General features: G+C 48.9%; 1 protein-coding gene across 1 annotated transcript in view; it reads right to left on the reverse strand.

The window, feature by feature from the left end:
• PKD1L2 (polycystin 1 like 2) overlaps positions 1 to 16,018 on the reverse strand; it is a 118,018-nt gene that overhangs the window by 49,971 nt on the left and 52,029 nt on the right. Inside the window, 9 exon segments of the mRNA XM_037743212.1 lie at positions 449 to 648; positions 2,205 to 2,351; positions 4,037 to 4,215; positions 4,313 to 4,414; positions 6,902 to 7,132; positions 9,471 to 9,664; positions 10,520 to 10,742; positions 14,205 to 14,336; positions 15,265 to 15,391. Coding sequence (XP_037599140.1) covers positions 449 to 648; positions 2,205 to 2,351; positions 4,037 to 4,215; positions 4,313 to 4,414; positions 6,902 to 7,132; positions 9,471 to 9,664; positions 10,520 to 10,742; positions 14,205 to 14,336; positions 15,265 to 15,391 — 1,535 coding nt within the window.

Genomic DNA, 16,018 nt, shown 5'->3' on the forward strand with positions numbered 1-16,018 from the left:
TTTTTTGCATTTTTTTGTCCAAGCTGGCGAGATCTCAGCTCACTGCAACCTCTGCATCCTGGTTTCAAGTGATTCTCCTGCCTCAGCCTCCTGAGTAGCTGGAACTACCGGCATGCACCATCACACCCGGATAATTTTGTATTTCTAGTAGAGATGGGGTTTCACCATGTTGGCCAGGTTGGTCTCGAACTCCTGACCTCAGGTGATCCACCTGCCTTGGCCTCCCAGAGTGCTGGGATTACAGGTGTGAGCCACTGCACCCAGCTGTATCCTTTCACTGCAGTAAACCATAACAATGAGTACAATGGGTTCTCTGAGTCCTGCTAGTGGGTCACTGAACTGGGAGAGGGTGGTCTTGGGGATTCTGGAATCGCAGTGGCATTGCTGGAACAGTGAAGGCTCAGGTCCACCAGCCACTAGCCCTGACCTCCATGACACTGGGAATTACCCAAGTCCATCTTTTGCTCAGCTGGGTCCTTGGGGACCCCCCAGAACATGATGCTGGTCAGCATGGTGCACAGTAGCAGGGAGAAGCAGCAGGACACCCTCTGGACACGGGTGAAGCTGCTCCGAGTGCAGCGGCTGAAGATGGAATACCAGATGTGTCCATCCTGGAAGCCTGCAGACGTCTTCATGAAAAACAGGTGGCTGCAAGCAGGCAGGGAGAGAGGGACAGGCATTTAGGAAGCGAGGTGTAGCGGAAATTGGTCTGTTTGGATCATTCTTGGGATGAGGAGGAGGAAGAGAGACAGAGATTTGTTACTAAGGTTGTTTACACAACACATTTTTTTTTTTTTTTTTTTTTTGAGATGGCATCTTGTTCTGTCACCCAGGCTGGAGTGCAATGGTGCAATCTTGGCTCACTGCAACCTCCGCCTCCCAGGTTCAAGTGATTCTCCTGCCTCAGCCTCCCAGGGAGCTTGGATTACAGGTGCACACACCACACCTGGCTAATTTTTAGTATTTTTAGTAGAGACAAGGTTTCTCCATATTGTTCAGGCTGGTCTTAAACTCCTGATTTCAAGTGATCTGCCCGTCTTGGCCTCCCAAAGTGCTGGGATTACAGGCATGAGTCATCGAGCCGGCCATTTTTTTTTTTTTTTTTTTAATAGAAGAAATACAGCATCATAGCAGCATCACTTACAGTTAATGATGGAGACTCTGGAAAGGGCTAGATTAGAATCCTAGCATACTGCACAGCCCTTTCCGAGCTAAGTGACCCCGGGGAAGTTACTTTGTTCTTTGTACCTTAGATGACTTGTCTGTAAATTGGGGCACGTAATAATAACAGAACCTACCTCACCGGATTGTTGAATGCATTAAAAGTGATAATTCTGTAAAGCATTCGGGGCAGTAGCTGGCATGTAGGTCAATGTTCAGTCAGTGTCAGCATTATTTTTGGTATAATTTTAATATAATAATATAACGGAAACACTGTTAGTTTTGTTGCAATTAGATTACTGGAGTGTAGTGGTTAAAAATCCCAGGCATGGCAGAGCGCAGTGGCTCATGCCTGTAATCCCAGGACTTTAGGAGGCCAAGGAGAGAGGGCTGCTTGTGGTCAGGAGTTTGGTCAATGTGGGGAAACCCTGTCTCTTATAAAAATACAAAAATTAGCTAGGCGTGGTGGCACACACCCGTAATCTCAGATAGAGTGGCTGAAGCAGGAGAATCGCTTGAATCCAGGAGGTGGAGGTCGCAGTGAGCCAATATTATGCCACTGTACTCCACCCTGGGTGACAGATGAGAGTCTGTCAAAAAAATAAAAAATCTCAGGTAGAGCCAAGCACAGTGGCTCATGCCTGTAACCCCAAAACTTTGGAAGGCTGATGCGGGAGGATCCCTTGAGCCCAGGAGTTTGAGACCAGCCTGGGCAATATGGTGAAACCCCATCTCTACAAATACGGTTGGGCATGGTGGCATGTGTCTGTAGTTCCGGCTACTCAGGAAGCTGAGGTGGGAGGCTCTCTTGAGCCCAGGAGGTTGAGACCAGCTTAGGCAACATAGTGAGGCCATGTCTCTACTTAAACAAAACAAAACAAAATAGCAAGGCATCGTGGTGCATGCCTGTAGTCCCAGCTGCTTGAGAGGCTGAAGTGAGAGGATTGCTTGACCCGGGGGGTCGAGGTTGCAGTGAGCTGTGATTGTGCCACTGCAGAACAAGACCTTAGCTTAACAATAAAAATAAATAAAAATGATAGTACCTGAATTGTTTTCTGTCCTGCTCCGTGGCCACAGGAAATACCTTATCAAGGACACAATCTCCAACATTGATGGACAGCCAGGAGTTGCAGAGAAAATACCACTTCCGGTCCGTCGCCAGGTCATAGACCAGCACCCGGCTCACATACCTGGAGAAGGGACCCACGGTTTTGAGGACAAGGTGGGGCAGGGGAGGAGACTTCCTTGGACACCACCAAGGTGACACCTTTGCAAACACGAACTCAAAGAACAAGAGCTCCTCAAAAAAAAAAAGAAAACATATTTTTCTTTATTCTTGGTGCCTTAATCAAAATTGACCTCACATAGGGAGTTCAGCTACTGCAGGGAGCCAGCTCTGGGAAGCTGCCATGTTTTCACAAAGATGCTGAAAAACGGTGCATTGTGAGGCCATTAACCTGTACACATGGCACCAAGCCCAGGGCCAGTATCCAGGCATGAGCAAGCACAGCCGGATTGCCCACAGTGTGCGTGTTCAGGCAGGTGCAGGCTGTAGAACACAGAACAGGACCTCTCTTGGGTTTCTAACCAAAGAACCACTGTCTCCCTTGGGCTGAGGACTTCATCGGTATCATCTAACCTGATTTAGGTCTTTGAGGTACGGGGAAGAATTGAAATTATCTTGCCTATCCTGGGATGTCAGACCCAGTAGCAGTTTTCCCTGTTGCTAACTAGCCAACAAGAACAGTAATGATGGCCGGGCGTAGTGGTTCACATCTGTAATCCCAGCACTTTGGGAGGCCAAGATGGGCGGATCACTTGAGGTCAGGAGTTTGAGACCAGCCTGGCCAATATGGTAAAACCTCATCTCTACTAAAAATACAAAAAAAAAAAAAAAATTAGCTGGACATGGTGGCGCATGCCTGTAATTCTAGCTACTCGCAAGGCTGAGGCAGGAGAATCACTTGAACCTGGGAAGTGGAGGTTACAGTGAGCTGAAATTGTGCCACTGCACTCAAGGCTGGGCGACACAGTGAGACTCTGTCTCAAAAAGAAAAAATGAACAGTAATGACAGCATAGCCACCATTCACTGAGCACTTACTATGTAGTGGGGTCTGTACTAAGATGCTCTTGACATGCGTTTTCTCATTTCAGGAAGGACAGTCCTGTAGCAACACAAAAGCCCCCTCTGTCAAGGTCACAAGCTCTTCTGGGGCAGCTGACATCCAATGATGCAGTGTCTACAGTGATCAAGACCTGGGTATCTCAACCCAACTTGGGACAGCTCCAGAGCTCCCCAGCGGTGGGCCACGCTGTTGCTGGGCTGCTCGACGTTTCTGCCACTCTGCCTCCTACCCTCCCTTCCCAGGTGCTGGTCCCAGGGCCCTGTAATAAATACCCTCCAAGCGCAACTGCATCTCAGAGCCTGCTTCCCAGGAGCAACCTGCAGCAGATGCACTGAAAATATTAATGCTTAATCCCATGGGTGCATTCAAGGCAACAGCATAAGTGTTATGCTTTTCTAAAGCTGACAGGTACTGCTGGGTAGTCAGACTGGACACCACTCAGAATGGGGAGAAACTTGCTCTTAACTTGCCAGCTGTATGACTTTGGGCAAGTCTCAGGTTGATGCTGCAAAAGGGCCAAGGGTGGGGCTGGCACTGAGCCTGAGAGCTGCAGCTTCCAGCCCTTCTCCTAGCTACTGATACAGTTTGTGTGGACCATGAACCAGTGGGCCTCTCTGACCCTTGGTTTCCTCATCTGTGAAACAGAGATCATTCTATGTGACTTGCAGAGGAAGGAGGCAAATGTACAGTGCCCGGACCTGGGCCTGGCACTTTGCAGGTTCTCATGGTTTGTCTGCCGCCAACTCACCAGGATGGCCGGTCCCCTGAGTTGTCATGCCATAGCCGGAGGCTCTGCAGTTCCCCCAAGGGGAACAGGGTGGAGAGGAGGAAGGCATCCACTGCTCCTCGCTCAAAAACCGAAGTGTCGGGGTCAGACAGGTGGTGGGGCTCACTGTCTCCATCCAGGCCATACAGGGTGATAGTCACCTGAAATCCAGAGACCAGGAGTGGTCAGCTCCACAATGGCACAGCAGGGCTGGGTGGGACATGCTGATCAATCAGTGCATCTTGCACGGGCAGGTACCTTTGAGGATGTGGCTGCCCCTCGCCGGTGTCCCGTGTAGACTGTCACCAGGTAGTGGTACTGGGCAAGGGGATCATTGTCTTCCAGCACTGTGACCTTCACCTGGAGACAAGGATGGCATTAGGAAGGCCTTGCTCAGTGGGTTCCTGCACCACCCACCAGCCAAGAAGCAGCTGACGATTCATAACAATCATGAATTAGGCAAAGCAAAAATGACATATGCTATTGATTCATCCCTTTGGGTGAGAAGTGTTTTTTATAAAAGCAAGGTTTCAAGTGCAAAACACTGGGAAAATAAAAAAGCACAAAGTACATTGTTTTGTTTTGTTTTGTTTTGTTTTGAGACAGGGTCTCACTCTGTTGCCCAGGCTGGAGTACATTGGCATGATCTTAGCTCACTGCAACCTCCGCCTCCTGGGTTCAAGTGATTCTCCTGCCTCGGCCTCCAGAGTAGCTGGGACTACAGGCGTGTGCCACCATGCCTGGCTAATTTTTGTACTTTTAGTAGAGACAGGGTTTCACCGTGTTGGCCAGGCTGGTCTCAAACTCCCAACCTCAAGTGATCTGCCCGCTTTGGTCTCCCAAAGTGTTGGGATTACAGGCATGAGTTACCATGCCTGGCCCTAAAGTACATTCTTGATGAGATATGACCCCCAGGTAGTTAAATTGGAAATGAACTTGATAAGCTGAGAACATTGAGTATTTGACCAGGTGAATGATACAAACACTGTACATATGTAATTTCTCATAACATTGGTAAGAAGGTGGTGTTTCTGAAGGAATTAAAAAAAAATGAAACATTAAGATAGTTTAGCAACAGATGAACTCATGAAGATAGAAGAATGATGGTCACCAGAGGCTGGGAAGGGTCGTGGGGCTGAAATGGGGCGGGGGAGAAGACGAGATGGTTAATGGGTACAAAAATTAGAAAGAATGAATAAGATGTAGGCCGGGCGTGGTGGCTCATGGCTGCCATCCCAGCACTTTGGGAGGCTGAGGTGGGTGGATCACTTGAGGTTAGGAGTTAGAGGCCAGCCTGACCAACATGGTGAAAACTTATCTCTACTAAAGACACAAGAATTAGCTGGGCGTGGTGGCTGGCGCCTGTAATCCCAGCTACTCAACAGGCTGAAGCAGGAGAATTGGTTGAACCCAGGCGGCGGAGGTTGCAGTGAGCCGAGATCATATCACTGTATTTTAGCCTGAAAGACACAGCAAGACTCCCTCTCAAAAAAAAATAAATAAATAAGATCTAGTAGTTGAAGCACCACAGGGTACCTACAGCCAATAATAATTGTACATTTAAAAATAACTAAAAGAGTATATTTGGATTGTTTGTAACACAAAGGATAAATGCTTGAGGAGATGGAAACCCCACTTACCATGATGTGATTATTACATACTGCATGTCTGTATCAAATATCCCATATACTCATACATATATATACCTACTATGTACCCATAAGAATTGAAAAATAAACGTTCTTAAAGACAGTTTGGCAAAAAGAAAATAAAAAGACATTAGCCAGAGTTGGCCAGAGGCTACAGTCAACTCCAAGATGCACTGCCCACATCTCCCTCCCACTGGGGGCTCCTTGCCTCAGTTGCTGGGCTCAGAAGTGCAACAGCCAACTCTGTTGAGGTTGTGCCTTCTTGGGGCAGCCAGCATCCAATGACCAACTGGTGGAGTGTCTGGGTAAGACCTGGGCATCTCAACCTGACCCAGGACAGCTCTGGAGCTCCCCAGGGGCCGGGCCGGGCTGTCACTGTGCTGCATCACAGCTCAGCTTCTCTCTCTGCCCATGCTGCCTCCTTCCCTCCCTTTCCAGGTGCAGGTCCCAGGCTCCCTCAATAAAGCCCCCGCACACCCTGCATGCTCAACTTTGCCTCAGAGTCTGCTTCCCCAGAACCAACCTACAGCAGATGCATTTCAAGTATTACTGCTTAATCCTTTGGGTGAATCAAAGACAGCAGTATCAATGCTGAAACTATTATCTTATCAAATTTATCCCAGATGAAATCCTGAGTGATGTTGCTTCGGAGGGAGGAGTAGGAATGGAGAGAGTTTCAGAGCTCTGTGACAACACAACCTTGCATTCATTCATTACCTCTTCTTCAGATAGCCATAAATATTGACTGAAGGCCTACTATGTGTCAGGCATACTGCATATACTGGAATTTTTTTTGTTTTTTTGAAACAGAGAGTTTCATTCTGTCACCCAGGCTGGAGTGCAGGGACACGATCTCGGCTCACTGCAACCTTCGCCTCTTGGGTTCAAGCGATTCTCCAGCCTCAACATCCTGAGCAGCTGGGATTACAGGTGCCGCCATCATGCCCAACTAATTTTTGTATTTTTAGTAGTGATGGGGTTTCACCATGTTGGCCAAGCTGGTCTCAAACTCCGGACATCAGGTGATCTGCCTGCCTTGGCCTCCCAAAGTGCTAGGATTACAAGTGTGAGCCACCACACCCGGCTGGAAAAAATTTTAAGTAGAGAAATACTCTCTTCCCATGAAGCCTAATATCATTTGAAAACAATGGTGTTTTCCCCAGGACAGTGTACACAGCGCAGTGGCTCTCAGCCTCACCTTGGCCTGATCCTGAGCATCCTTCCTCCTTGCCCAGATTACCACCAGCACGTAGACCACACACAGGCAGCCCACGGTGGTCACGACCACAGGGTTGTCCTCGAAGGTGGCAAAGAGCTCAGCAGTCTGGTGGATGTCGATGGCATTGGGCGTCACGAGGAATGTGCTTCCGAAGAAGGTGAGGTGGTTGCAGAGGCAGTGTGTCTGGTAAGGGCTGGTCCGAGGCCCCACCTGCAACCCACAGAGGGGCCATCAATGGAGATGTTTGGGAAGTTCAACCCCGGCTCGCTCGAGCCCATGGGAGAGGAACAGTGTTTGCTTTGAAGGGTGTACACTATACTGGGGTGTGGGGCTGGGAAGACCGCTGGGAGACCAGCTTCAGAAGCCCCCTTTGAACTTTTTTTTTTAATCCCCCGCCCTTTTTTTTTGGAAGTTCTTTTTTTTTTTCAATTGCATTTTAGGTTTTGGGGTACATGTGAAGAACATGCAAGATTGTTGCATAGGTACACACATGGCAGTGTGATTTGCTGCCTTCCTCCCCTTCACTTATATCTGGCATTTCTCCCCTTGCTATCTCTCCCCGACTCCCCACACCCCACTGTCCCTCCCCTATTTCCCCCTGACAGACTCCAGTGTGTGATGCTCCCCTCCCTGTGTCCATGTGTTCTCATTGTTCAACACCTGCCTATGAACTTTTTAATTCATAGGTGCAGGTGCGATCCTGGCTCACTGCAACCTCCACCTCCAGGGTTCAAGCAATTCTCCTGCCTCAGCCTCCTGAGTAGCTGGAACTACAGGCGCACACCACCACATCCAGCTAATTTTTTGTATTTTAGTAGAGACAGGGTTTCACCATGTTGCCCAGGCTGGTCTTGAACTCCTGAGCTCAGGCAATCTACCTACCTTGGCCTCCCAAAGTGCTGGGATTACAGGCGTGAGCCACCACGCCCAGCAAGAGTATTCATAACAAACATCTTTGTATCCATCATTCTCAGAAGACAACTGTATATATTTTGTCAGGCTGCTTTGCCTTTTTTTTTTTTTTTTTTTTTTTTTTTTTTTTTTTTTTTTTTTTTTTTTTTTTTTTTTTTTTTTTTTTTTTTGAGACAGGATCTCGCTCTGTCACCCAGGCTGGAGCGCAGTGACACAATCTCAACTCACTGCAACCTCCACCTCCTGGGTTCAATCAATTCTCATGCCTCAGCTTCCCAAGAAGCCAGCATTGCAGGCTTGCACCACCACACACGGTTAATTTTGGTATTTTTAGTAGAGATGGGGTTTCACCATGTTGGCCAGGCTGATCTTGAACTCCTGACCTCAAGTGATCCAACCGCCTTGGCCTCCCAAAGTGCTGAGATTACAGGCATGAGCCACTGTGCCTGGCCTTAGGTGTAAGATTTGGGGCAAGTCAGTTGAGTTTCCTGAGCCTTTGTTTTGTCCCCTGTAAAATGGGAGTCACGGTAATCTTGGAGAAGATTGTGCAGATTTGATGAGCTGATGTGAGCAAAGCCTGGAGCCCTTCAGCTGGCACAGACCTAAGGGCTGAGCTATGAGTTCATTACCTCGGAAATAACACCCTGGCCTCTCTTTACAACCCAGACGCAGCAGGGATTCCTGAGTCATTTGCCGCCTGGGTCAATGACCCCATTTGTTCTCAGTGGTGAACAAAGCACATTGTTCCTGTCTCACTGGGGCTCCCAGTGCAGGGAGGGAGATAGACGTCATTTAAATGATCTCATGCGTAGAGGAGAAACGACCTCCCTGCTCAGTGCTATGGAAGCAGAGCACTGGGGTTGGATGCTAAGCATGTGCGTGCTCTGGGGTTTACTGCTGAGAAATGCTGAGTGTATAATAAAATATATAGTTTGCTAAGAACAGCGGCAAGGAAAACCTAGTTGCCCCCTGCCCCCCACTGCCGCAAGTGGAAAACTACTTGGGGCATTCCAAAGCAGCAAGAGTATATGCATGTTATACACAAGTTAAAACAATTCTTTAAGAATGGGATAAGTGACTCTGCCCCCGGGGCTCCCTCGTGGAGAATACTTTTCAGTTTGTCTGTGATCAGTGGTAAGCAGGCACCAGCTGCCTACCTAGTTTATCTCGGTGCTATGAGAAAACACGGAACACCTGTTTGTTAATAAGAATCACCTGTTCAGAGAGACTAACTACATGGTTCAGTGTCTGCGTGAGGCCCCCAGCTCAGAATGCTGTCAGCTCCTGAGGCTCTCAGCTCGGAAGGCTATTGGTCCACCCGGATAGTCTCAGTTTGCTGTGCTATCTGGGTGTCTGCTTCTCAATGCATTCAGAGCTGCCTGGGTGGGGGTCTCTGCGGCTGAGCTCGTCTCAGTAGGTTATAATAGGGTATCTGACTTAGGAAGCTAAGAAGAGCTTTCTCGAGGAAGCAATGCTTAGATTGGAGTAAGAATGAGGCAGGTATTCCAGGCACCAGAAACAGCAAAGGCCCCATGAAGAGATGCAAGATGCTGCGGCAGAGGCACCAAAAGGGACCCTACATGAGCTGGGCAGAGCCCACCAAGCCGCCTCATCTCCTTCACTTCTCTCTCCTTACATGGCACCCTGAGTTGTCCCAAGTCTCCTGGACCTCATCCCAGAACACACAGTGAGATAGGAAGGTGGTGATGCCAATGGTAAGGTTCCTGCTGGTGGCTGTCTCCAGGTCAGACTCTGGGAACACAGTCAAATAGTAGACACCTTCTCCGAAATGCAGGTCCTGTGGGTTCAGGATCCATGTGGGCAGCTCATCTGTAGGAAAGAGGGGTCCAGGTCAGCCTGAAGCCTCCTTCAAATGGGCGTTAAGATCATGGGAGAGGGTGACTGAGACCACCTGGCAGGGAAGCAGACCCTGCTGGTTCCCCCCACCCCCGACCCCACGTCCTAGGAGCGCTCCCTCCTCCTGAGACCAGGAACATAGAAAAGGCACTCCCCAATCAGCGGGCACAGCTGAGTCAGACAGACAAAGGCTTAAACACAATTCTGCTCCTTACTGGCTGTGCAATCTCAGACCAGTTCCTTTTCCTTAACCTCTTTGCTCTTATCTGAAATGTAGACTTTTTTTTTTTTTTCACTTTGTCATCTAGACTAGAGTTCTGTGGTGTAATCTCAGCTCACTGCAACCTCTCTCTCCCAGCTTCAAGCTATTCTTGTGCCTCAGCCCCCAGAGTACCTGGGATTGCAAGTGTGCACCACCATGCTTGGCTAACTTTTGTATTTTTAGTAGACACAGGGTTTTGCCATGTTGGCCAGGCTAGTATTGAACTCCTGACCCGAAGTGATCCATCTGGCTTGGCCACCCAAAGTGCTAGGACTACAGGCATGAGCCACCACACGTGGATGAAAGTGGAGATTTCAATAGTCAGCCCTGCCAAGGGTTGTCATGAGGAATGCAATAGGGTCAGTCCTATAGAGCTTGCAAGCTCGTATAGGGCATATAGTAAGTGTTCACCTAATGTTGTCAACTAATAACACCAACAAAAACAAGCCACTGAATGTGTGGGGTGATTTTTTTCTTTGCTTTTCTTTCTACAGCTTCTTTCTATGGCTTCTCCAGTGAAGCTGATCATACCCCAGGCAGTGGCTCAGAAATGGCCACAGGCCTACCTGGAGCCCCTGTCGGTATGAGGTAAGTTTGGGCATCGTAGCTGCTCTTGTTGGGGTGGTAGCCATAGCCCAGGCTGAGCGTGAGTGTAATGTCTGGTCTCCAGTGCAGCTGGATCCCCAAGGCTGCCTCCTCTGAAGTCACATTCACCCGCAGTGCTTCAGGACTGGTCAGGCTCAACACTGTCGGCTTACTGTGTCCTTGTGGATGCTGGGGCAGCAGGATCTGTGATCAGAAACAATCCTACTGAAGGTGTGCCAGGAAGGAAATGTCAGCCTGTGGGCCTCAGGGCTGCTGGGCAGAGCTGGGTGGCCTGAGTACCTGGGAACTGCAATCCACACTGGGCTTTGCTCATTGTAATATTTTCCTGTGGCTTCTGTCAGAAATGACCACTGTGGAAAGCTTAAGACAGTACATAGCTGTTATATTATAGTTCTATGTGTGTGTGTGTGTGTGTGTGTGTGTGAGAGAGAGAGAGAGAGAGAGCGAGCGAGCGAGCACGCGGGAGAGACGGAGTCTCTCACCCAGGCTGGAGTGCAGTAGTGTGATCTCGGCTCAATGCAACCTGTCCCTCCTGGGTTCAAGCGATTCTTCTCCCTCAGCCTCCCAAGTAGCTGGGACTACAGATGTGCACCACCATGCCTGGCTAAGTTTTGTATATTTAGTAAAGACGGGGTGTCACCATATTGGCCAGGCTAATCTTGAACTCCTGACCGCCCACCTCAGCCTCCCAAAGTGCTGGGATTACAGATGTGAGCCACTACTCCCAGCCTTTTATCTTATAGTTCTCAAGTCTAGAAGTGCAAAATCTGTTTCCCAGGGCTAGGGGAGAACCTGCTTCCCTGGCTTTTTGGCGTCTGGTGGCCACCTGCATTCCTTGGCTCATGGCCCCTTCCTCACATCACTCCAGCCTCTAGCTTCTGTCATCAAGTCACCTTTGTCTTCTAGAGTCACGTCTCTTTCTGCCTCCCTTTTAGAAGGACCCTTGGGATGACACTGAGCCCGCCAGATAATCCAGGATAATCTCCCCATCTCAGGATTCTTAACTAAACACATCTGCAAAATCCCTGTAGTAGTTTTGTTTTGTCTTTGTTTTTAGACAGGGCCTGGCTCTGTTGCCCAGGCTGGAGTACAGTAGCGATGACCACAGCTCGCCATATCTTTGAACTCCTGAGATCAAGTGATCCTCCCACTTTAGCCTCCCAAAGGGCTCGGATTACAAGTGTGAGCTACCACACCTGACCTCCCTTTTGCATTTAAGGTGATATATTCACAGGCTCCAGGGATGAGAATATAGACATCACTAAAAATTGCTATTGAATTAGGCATGAGAAAATTATAGAAGACTAGAATAAAATCATTAAAAATGTGAAAAACTGAACTTCTATTGCACCACAATGTGTTTTTTTAAAGAAAATCTAAGTGGACATTTTATTTTATTTATTTACTTATTTTGAGATGGAGTCTGGCTCTGTTGCCCAGGCTGGAGTGCAGTGGCACGATCTTGGCTCACTGCAACCTCTGCCTCCTGCGTTCAAGCAATTCTCCTTCCTCAGCCATCTGAGTAGCTGAGACTATGAGTGCATGCCACCATGCCTAGCTAATTTTTAAATTTTTAATAGAGACAAAGTTTTACTAAACACAAATGAGGAAATGCACGTGAAAGTGCTCTGCAAGCTGTTTGACTGTTGGCCAGGCTGGTCTCAAACTCCCGATCTCAGGTGACTCACCCGCCTAGGCTTCCCAAGGTGCTGGGACTGCAGATGTTAGCCCTCACCCCTGGCCTAACTGGACATCTTAGAGGCTATGTAATGGGAATGGTTTATGTAATGAAGATAACTACAATTCCAAACAATAGATTTATATAACCAGGAAAACTCTGGTTATATATCTAAGGATTGCTGAATGAACATGCATTTATATTTTAAGTACAGTACAGTGATTAGGGTAAGGACCTTTTGTTGTTGTTGTTGTTACTTTTTTTTTTTTTTTTTTTTAGACGGAGTTTCACTCTTGTTACCCAGGCTGGAGTGCAATGGCGCGATCTCGGCTCACCGCAACCTCCGCCTCCTGGGTTCAGGCAATTCTCCTGCCTCAGCCTCCTGAGTAGCTGGGATTACAGGCACGTGCCACCATGCCCAGCTAATTTTTTGTAGTTTTAGTAGAGACGGAGTTTCACCATGTTGACCAGGATGGTCTCGATCTCTTGACCTCATGATCCACCCGCCTCGGCCTCCCAAAGTGCTGGGATTACAGGCTTGAGCCACTGCGCCCGGCCCTGTTGTTACTTTTTAAACCAATCTTGGCTCCCTGCAGCCTTGACCTCCTGGGCGTAAGCGATCCTTCTGCCTCAGCCTCCTGAGTACCTGGGACCACAGGTGCATGCCACCACACCTCACTAATTTTTGTATCTTTTGTACAGATTTGGTCTCACACTGTTGTCCAGGCTGGCCTTAAACTCCTGGACTCTGGTGATCCTCCCGCCATGACTCTCAAAGCGCTGGGATTACAGGTATGAACTACCAGGCCTAGTGGGTAAGGATCATGTTGAATGATTCTCTTGTTTAACCATTTTTTTAAAAAAATAATTGGCCAACCTTCAATTTCAACCAAGGTGAAAAAAGGCAGAGCCCAGGCGTGGTGGCTCACACCTGTAATCCCAGCACTTTGGGAGGCTGAGGCAGGTGGATCACCTGAGGTCAGGAGTTGAAGACCAGCCTGACCAACATGGTGAAACCCAGTCTCTACTAAAAATAGAAAAAATTAACCAGGCGAGGTGGCGGGTGCCTGTAATCCTGGCTACTTCGGGGGCTGAGGCGGGAGAATTGCTTGAAACCAGGAGGTGGATGTTGCAGTGAGCCAAGATTGCACCATTGCACCTCAACTTAGGCAACAAAAGCAAAACTCTGTCTAAAAGACAGAAATGAGGCCAGGTGCAGTGGCTCACACCTGTAATCTTGGCACTTCGGGAGGCTGAGGTGGGAGAAACACTTGAGCCCAAGAGTTTGAGACGAGCTCTATATAGTGAGACCTTGTTGGTACCCAAACTTAAAATAATAGCTGGGTATGGTGGCTTGAGCCTCTTGTTGTCCCAGCTACTCGCAAGGTTGAGGTGTGAGGATTACCTGAGCCCTGGAGGCAGAGGTTGCAGTGAGCCAAGATCACACCACTGTACTCCGGCCTGGGCGACAGAGTGAGACCCTGTCTCAAAATCCTCATTAGTATAGTGGTAAAAAAAAAAAAAAAAAAAAAAAATCCCCCCTGACTTTTTTTTTTTTTTATCTCTCTCTGTCGCCCAGGCTGGCTGGAGTGCAGTGGTACAATCTTAGCTCACTGCAATCTCTGCCTCCCAGTTCAAGTGATTCTCCTGCCTCAGCCTTGCAAGTAGGTGGGATTACAGGCCTGAGCCACCATGCCTGGCTAATTTTTGTATTTTTAGTAGAGACGGGGTTTCACCATGTTGGCCAGGCTGGTCNGCAAGTAGGTGGGATTACAGGCCTGAGCCACCATGCCTGGCTAATTTTTGTATTTTTAGTAGAGACGGGGTTTCACCATGTTGGCCAGGCTGGTCTCAAACTGCTGACCTCAAGTGATCCACCCACCTCAATCTCCCAAAGTGCTGGGATTGCAGGCCTGAGCCACCACACCTGGCCCCGCCTGGCTTTTGACAACACCCCAAACTTCTACCTCGATATTCTCTGACAGATTCTTCACAGGTATGAGCTGTCCACTAGGGCTGGTCACACGGAGGCCACCAACAGTCCCGCTGACATCAAAGTGGCTTTGGGCTGGGAAGGGGCTCTTTGGGAAGCTCATCATCTGAAACAAAGAGCAAGGAGTGTTGGGCAAGTCCCCTGAGGGGCGGGAGGATGAAAGACAAGGTCCTAAGGCCCAAGAAGCAATAGCCCTTGCCCATGGGGCGGGGGCTGGTGGGGCCTGCCTTCCGCTGCTGCTGGTTCCCCTGACATGTTCCCAGCCTCAGGGCTGTGGCCGCAGAGAGCTGGCCCTAGAGAACCCAAATCAGACTTGATTTGGCTGAGCAGTGACTGGAATGTAAAACTATCCAAGTCTTTTTTTTTTTTTTTTTTTGACATGGAGTTTTGTTATGTCACCCAGGCTGGAATTTAATGGCACCATCTCGGCTCACTACAACCTCTACTTTCTGGGTTCAAGTGATTCTCCTGCCTCAGTCTCCCGAATAGCTGGGATTACAGGTATACACCACCACGCCCAGCTAATTTTGTATTTTTTAGTAGAGAGGGAGTTTCACCATGTTGGTCAGGCTGGTCTCGAACTCCTGCCCTCAGGTGATCTGCCTGTTTTGAACTCCTTGTCCACATCTTTCTTCCCCAAAAGCCAGTAAATGTTTAAGAGAAAGATGTTAGTCTGGTTTCATTAGGACTCAGGGAGGACACAGTTGATGTGCTTTAATTTGGGAATGGAAAAGAGCCTGGGTTGGCTGTTTCCAAGTTAGGACACTAAGCTGGAAGAGCTTTGTTTCAAATGACTTCCTGAATCAAGGCTTTTGGAGAAATTCTGCAACACAGTGGAAAGAGGATGAATACCTGGGAGCTCCGAGGTCTGGGTGTGAAGCCCAGCAGAGCCACTTTACTTGTGGCTTTGGGAAAGTCTCTGAACCTCACCTGTATAGTGGGCATTATCATACTAAACACACATCAGCAAATGCATGTGGAAGTGCTCTGCAGATGGTAAAGGCTGTCCCCAAGGACGCTACTGCTATTGTTACCTTTATGTCCACAGGTTCCTGGCGGTCCTCCAGAGAGCCGAGCAGGGAGGCAGCAGGAAGAGTGAAGGTTGCAGAGTCTGCGGCAGCAGTGTGCAGGGAGAAGCCGTGCCAACTCCAGGGTTGTATTCTGGCCACAAGGTGAGAGCAGAGGTGGCAGGGGAGGGAGGAGAAAGTCAGTGTTTGAGGAGGATGACTTTGGGAGCCTCCTGCACTACCGGAAGCCCAGCTTCTCCGTCAGAGTGGGTGGCGGGGGAGGGTGTGTTTTGATCCCTGTAAGTGGTTCAAGCATGTTTGTTTCAGCAGAAGCAGCGCAAGAGGCAGCTAGGCTGGAGGCTCTGTGAGGGTCGGGCTTTACTAGCTTTCTTTACCGCTGTACCCCCAATGTCTACAACAGTGCCTGGAATATAACAGGTGGTCCATAAATATTTTCATGGGATGAATAAATAAGCTAGGATGCATGTTTTTCTCAGGTGATCTCCCCTTCCTGCCTTGACTTTGATGCTATTGACCCAGCCCCATCTTTTTGGGTCTTTGACTTTGTCCCATCTGATGGTGTTAGGGACCCCATTTCAGATCATTCCTCTAATCGGGATACTGCTTTGGGAAACTGCCTCTGGGATCTAGAGGGCAACTCTGGCAGGAGGAACTGAGGCCTGGGGCAGGGGTCCCAGTGTTGCCAGCGGCACTATCCAGATCCTGCTTGTCAGGTGGTGGAATGGAAGGTGTGGAGCATCCCAGGTACGGGGTCGGTGCT

This window comes from Cebus imitator, unplaced genomic scaffold, assembly GCF_001604975.1.
Source record: "Cebus imitator isolate Cc_AM_T3 unplaced genomic scaffold, Cebus_imitator-1.0 Scaffold137, whole genome shotgun sequence".
Lineage (NCBI taxonomy): Eukaryota > Metazoa > Chordata > Mammalia > Primates > Cebidae > Cebus > Cebus imitator.